We start from the raw sequence: 6,310 nt of genomic DNA, 5'->3' as shown, positions 1-6,310 counted from the left end.
CTCATCAGTATCTGGACCTCATCATCTCATCAGTATCTGGGCCTCATATTTCGTGGTCATGAAAGTTATTCTGACCATGAAATCATCCTCATTCTACTTTGAGTTAAAACAAACAACCTGCAACCAGATGCGCCGGTGTTCCGGTTTAACGTTAACGAGTGACCGCGTGAACTGAACCGGAACACGGGGGGCTGCATGTTTCATCACGTTACGTTTTTTCCTCCTAAATCGTGATAATGACGAACGTCAACAGTCGACAAAGTGTCGCATGCAGTGGACGTTAACTTAACCCAGCAAGTCTGAACGGTAACGGGACATAACGGAACTTAAACTGTAACGGAGGGAAATGAAGACGCTGTAGACATCTGAACGCTGATTGGCCAAGACTCCACACGTCAATGATGTTCTATTGCGAAGATCACGACATCACCTTTTCTCCTCGTCTCACTCCAATCTGAGAAACAATCTGACCCCCCCCCCAAAAAAACAACCTCTACGGATCTACACGATTCACGTGGATGATATATTTTGATTAAAAACGGCGAATTATTTCGCCGAGAAGCGACAAGTTTGCAGGTATGAATAAAGTTCTTGAAATAAAAAAATTCTGCATTTCCCCCTGTGCCCCACCCGCAATACCGCCGCGCCCCACTAGAGGGTCGCACCCCACAGTTTGAGAACCACTGCTCTAAATCAAACCTGTTGACACCAGATCATAACCTCATTCTGTGTTCTTCTTCAGTAAACGTGTCGTTCTCCACTGACCTGCGTATGCCAGCCTGACGATGGTGGCGTCGTCCTGGGCGAGGTGTGCGATGCCCGGCAGGATGTACTCCGGGTAGATGTTCACGTCGTTCCTCGGCACCTCCTTCACCAGCGCCAGGACTTTGGCCAGAGTTCGGACGGCCTGAGCGCGGACGCGAGGCACAGGGTCGCTGCAGAAGTGCAGTAGGTAAGGCGCTATGCGGTCCAGCAGGACGTCCACGCCGAGCCGCGGGGCCAGGTGCAGCACCAGCTCCAGAGCCGCCAGCTTGGAGTCGCAGGAGTGCAGCGTCTGCAGGCAGGAAGTGATGACGGACACTAGGACCATGAGGCCCTGCTCCTCCCTGGAGCTCAGAGCTCCACGGCTGCTCTCATTGGACGAGGAGGAAGACGAGGAGCCTGGAGAGGAAGACGGGTTTAATACAGAAGAACACGATTTCATTGGTCCACCGTTAGAATGTGGCTCACCTCCTCGCAGGTTGTGCAGGATGTTGTCCAGGTCTTTGCGGATCACCAGCACTCGCTCGTCAGCGGACTGGAAGGTCTCTTTGGCGAACTGAGCCATGTACGGCTGGAGGAAGGTGTAGAAGATGTCAGGGAAGGCTTTACCTCTCTGCTGCTTCAGGTACTCCTCAGCTGTGAGACGCTTCTCTGGTTCTCTCTGGACCATCTGAGCCACCTGAGAGAGGAGACCACGTTAGAGAAAGAGCCACCTGAGAGAGGAGACCACGTTAGAGAAAGAGCCACCTGAGAGAGGAGACCACGTTAGAGGAAGAGCCTCCTGAGAGAGGAGACCACGTTAGAGGAAGAGCCTCCTGAGAGAGGAGACCACGTTAGAGGAAGAGCCTCCTGACAGGAGACCACGTTAGAGGAAGAGCCTCCTGAGAGAGGAGACCACGTTAGAGGAACCTGATTGTGTGATGTATAAATAAAATGGTTACCAGCTCTCGGACGCACTGGTCCTCGATCTTCATGAGGACGTGTTCCGTCTGGAAGTGTCCTTTACGATACGCCAGCAGCTGGGACAGATCGAAAAGAGGAACGCCTTCTGTGAAGAGCTCGGCAATCACGCAGCCTGAAACCACGAACACACCCAGATAAAACATCTGACTTCAAATGAGAACATATCAATAAGTGAAGACTTTAAATAAAAAGAATAATATATGAGCATCTATGGCTGAAGCTACTTTCATCAAAAGAAACATGTTTCAGTTGGAACCTCTTATTGAGATGGTGCGTTGAACCAGTCGATGATAGTATTTTATTAATGAATCTAGAAGCAGTGATCTACCTGCAGAGAAGATGTCCATGGCCGCTCTGAGCTCCCCTCGGCTCCTCTGGTTGTTGTTGGTAAGGTCCACCAGTGGCGTGTTCTGGTCGTTCTCCGTGGTGAACATGCTCCCGTCCACGAACCTCTCCGGAGCGATGTAGCACGTCCGGCGCCGGGACGTGTCGAAGAAGTAGTTGAAGTCGGCCGGGTTATCCTCGGGCAGGAACGTGGGCTTGAAGCTGGCGAAGTCGGTGAGCAGCACCCAGTTCCAGCTGGTCACCATCACGTTCTCCGTCTTGATGTCACCGTGGCGGACGCCGGCTTTGTGCGCCTGGTCCACGGCGTTAAGGATCTGGAAGGCCAGCCAGCGCTTCTCCACGTTGTTGAGGAACGGCCGTGTGCTGATGCGGTCGTACAGGTTGTCCCGCACGTACTGACGGAACAAGATGGCCGCCTTCTCCGTCAGCGAGGTTTTCTGGAAGGGAAGGCAGTTGTGGCAGGAGTGCAGCCGGATCTTCAGCTCCTCCAGCTCCTGTTTGTAGCTGGTCAGAGGGAGCGACGGGTCCTGGATGGCGAACACCTTCACCACCACTAGGCCCTCGCGGTGTTTGGCCCGTGCCACCTTGAAGAAGCGCGTGCTGCCCAGACTCTTGTCGTACTCATGGTCGTGGATGTCTGAGAAGTAGCTGTCCACCGACAAGATCTGAGAGGGGGCGATGCCCGCCAGCTGGTTCCCCATCACAACCTCTGTGGAGAGGTTAGAGTGAAGAGGTCATCAGAGCCTCTTCTTTTAGAACTGAGGTTACACTGTTCTGGTCTGATAGTTAATAAAACTAACTCCAGTAAGAGGAGCGCGACCGACGGGAACAACGCGGAGACAAGAGGAGCGCGACCGACGGGAACAACGAGGAGACAAGAGGATCACGACCGACGGGAACATACGAGGAGACAAGAGGAGCGCGACCGACGGGAACAACGAGGAGACAAGAGGAGCGCGACCGACGGGAACAACGAGGAGACAAGAGGAGCGCGACCGACGGGAACAACGCGGAGACAAGAGGAGCACGACCGACGGGAACATACGACGATCTCTTTGGGTCGCGGGTTGTCATTTAGGAATGATGGAGGGTCCCACAGCCAGATCAGCTGAGAACCACTGTCCTCCACGAGCGCAGAAAATATTAAATTTTCCTGAATTTAAGCTTCTGCATTTTCCAAATGCTGTAGTCTAGTATTATTCAAACGTATTGTAAGCCTCGTACCGAACGGTTTAATACGAAGACGTACATAGTTACAGCCTTAGAAACGAACAATAGCTGTGGCGCGATCATGTGGTTATAAGGTGGTATTTCAGCTGCAGGACAGCAGTGAAGGCCCAGGTATAAAATGCACGGCTCGCCACTGATATGCAACTGTTTATTTGTATTATTAAATTGGTTATTATTGTTATTATTGACTATATATTATCTTAATAAAACACGAGTAATCCAGAGTCACGTGATTCATCATCAACTCTTTTAACAATGCTAATGTAGCATGCTAGCCAACCGCTGTTAGCTCCCGTAAATAAGCTCATTCCGTTAGCAACATTTAGCTTTAACGTTAAATACTGAGTGTGTATTGTTACCAGCTGCTGTTGATGGGACCGCTGCTGTTGCTGCTGTTGTAGTTGTTGTTGACGATGATGATGATGACGGTGCTTCAGTAGGCTAACGAGCAGCCCATGGTGAAGCTAAAGCTGCTAACGTAACAAAGCTCCGTTAGTCTCCATGTCGTGTCTCGGTGAGTGAGACAAACGGACCGTAACCGTGAATATTCCCCGTTAACTGCAGCAGCCTGAATCACTCGGTTAGCATCGTAGCTTCTCCAGCTGTTGCTTCCGGTTCAGTACGGAAACACATAAAGCGTCACAGCGCCTCTGCTGATCGAGTTAAGTTACTGCAGATATGTCCTATAAAGAAGATGAATCACTCATTTTAAATACTTATTTTATTAAACACGTTTCGATATTCAGTGTCTTATTTAAATATGACTTAATGTTCTAAATAAAATGAGTCATAGTTTTAAAATGTTTGGAGAAAATATAAATATAACCGGAAGTGGAAGAACATCCTTTACTTTTAGTTCTGACACCATGAAAATAAACACAGACGTAAAAGTATATTATAAGTATTATAAATATTATCAGCTACATGTAGTTAAAGTAGTTAAAATTAAAGTGCTGTTCGATCAGTAAAATGTTCCCTGTTAGTGTTTCACTGTCATATCTGAGTATTAATATTAATATTAATATTATTACGAGAAAATTCCGCAAGAAATTTTGACAGTGTGGCTGCTACTGCCCGAAGACGTCGCAATATATACACACGCCAATATTACCGGTAGTCACTAAGCATGTATTTTCAAGGTACACCACTTGCTCTGTGTGTTTCACTGTGAGAGACATGTAGAGAATACAATGGTTGTATTGTCTTGTTTAATTACCATTGAAACAGGAAATGAATCAATGAATGACTGAAATAATGGTTTTTAAAATGTATGATTAATGTATCATGCATAACTACACCCAACCCACTGACAAGTAACCACACATTCATACAAGGCAGGACCAGAGTGCAGTGTACACATTTTAATAGAAAAAAAAAATACAAAAACAACTAAGCTAATTCTGAGCTTAATGTTAAGATAGTTACTCCAAGGGGCTTTTATTTTGAAAGGGTGGGACTGGGTGGGTGAGAGGAGACAGAATCATAATGTTTGACACACACAGGTAATTAAATGACAGGCTTCATCACAAGCATTCCAGTGTGAGCTCCAGAGCAATAGACAAAACTGGTACCGTCTGCTTTCTTTGAGAAATGAGTGGTGAGATTTAACATGGAGTCTAATCAGTGGTGTACAGTAACGAAGTAGAAATACTTCGTTACTGTACTTAAGTCGTTTTTTTGGATATCTGTACTTTACTACTTATATTTCTGTTGACTTTTACTTTTACTTCGCTACATTTTGCAAAGAAAACTGATACTTTGACTCCGATACATTTCCCCTGAAACCTTCGTTACTCGCTACAAAATCAAATCTATCTGTAGAAACAACATGAATCATGAGACCAGCGTCGGGGACTGTGGTGGAACACAGACTGCAACAAGCAGGTTTGGTGGATCAGTGGTCCTAGCTTGCAAGTTAAATCATTGGTTAATCACGTTAATGCGCAATTGCAAACAAGTGCTCTCAAAGCCGCGGTGTTTTGATTCCCAGTGATGCCCAGGATGCTATATGCTATAGCTAGCGAGACTACATGAGCAGAATTCCACTCTACGATGACTGATTTCATGACGGAAGCAGAAATGGAAGCACCTGCTACTCCCGCAACAAACTACGGTGGTGACGAAGACCAACACCCGGGGATCGCTAGCGAGTTAGTGAGCTGAGGAAGTGTTGACAGTTGTGAGATGTTGTTGATTTGAGTCATCTTAGCTATAACCATTGCAGCACTAGTTGGCTAACGTTAGCTAACTTAACGTTAGCTAGCCACCACACCAAAGGATTGACAGGAGCCGCGAGAGCGCAGCATTAGGGTTAGCATTAGTGTCAGCATTAGTGTCAGCATTAGGGTTAGCATTAGGGGAATCCTTCCCAGCTGTGCGCAAGCTGTGTGTGAAGCTGAACACACCTCTACCTGCCTCAGCGGCCTGTGAAAGGCTGTTTAGCATCAGGACTAGTCTTCAGCCCAAGAAGAGCGAGACGGAATTCTCGCAATTTTGAAAACCAACTTCTTTTGAAGATGAACAGGACATTTTTCAGGTTCAAGTAATGACTGGGTTGTTACTTTTGGTGCTGCTCTAGTATTGATCATGTTTTGATATTTGAGTCATTTTGTGGATGATCAGATGGAGTTATGATGGTAGCAGTCGCCCAATTGCAGATTCAGCTTTAGCAAAACCTTTGCCTGTTGTGTTCAAATCAGGCCCATAGGAGTTTACAAGGCAGGCGTCCTTTCTCACAACACTGACCTGATGCATCAAGTGGATATTTGTTGCTGAACACAATATGATGCATTTGCCCTCTACATCCTCTAGTCTATATATAGTCTATATATACACATATATACACATATACATATATATACATATATATATATATATATACACATATATACACATATACATATACATGTGTATATATATAAATACATATACATATACACATACATATATATATATACAAACATATATATACATATACACATACATATATATATATACAAACATATATACA

General features: G+C 46.2%; 1 protein-coding gene across 1 annotated transcript in view; it reads right to left on the bottom strand.

The window, feature by feature from the left end:
- Window positions 1–3,958, bottom strand: part of pik3r4 (phosphoinositide-3-kinase, regulatory subunit 4) — a 16,231-nt gene extending 12,273 nt beyond the window's left edge. The window contains exons 1-5 of the mRNA XM_031879466.1: window positions 3,660–3,958; window positions 2,054–2,779; window positions 1,704–1,837; window positions 1,231–1,441; window positions 766–1,161 (exon numbers count right to left, since the gene is read on the bottom strand). Coding sequence (XP_031735326.1) covers window positions 766–1,161; window positions 1,231–1,441; window positions 1,704–1,837; window positions 2,054–2,771 — 1,459 coding nt within the window. The 5' untranslated portion in view covers window positions 2,772–2,779; window positions 3,660–3,958. The remainder of the gene's footprint in view (window positions 1–765; window positions 1,162–1,230; window positions 1,442–1,703; window positions 1,838–2,053; window positions 2,780–3,659) is intronic.
- Window positions 3,959–6,310: the final 2,352 nt, after the last annotated feature.

This window comes from Anarrhichthys ocellatus, unplaced genomic scaffold (assembly GCF_004355925.1).
Source record: "Anarrhichthys ocellatus isolate YVR2014 unplaced genomic scaffold, GSC_Weel_1.0 scaffold270, whole genome shotgun sequence".
In the NCBI taxonomy this organism is placed as follows: domain Eukaryota; kingdom Metazoa; phylum Chordata; class Actinopteri; order Perciformes; family Anarhichadidae; genus Anarrhichthys; species Anarrhichthys ocellatus.
Note: the sequence above shows the minus strand (reverse complement) of the source record. Positions and strands in the feature narration are given on the sequence as shown.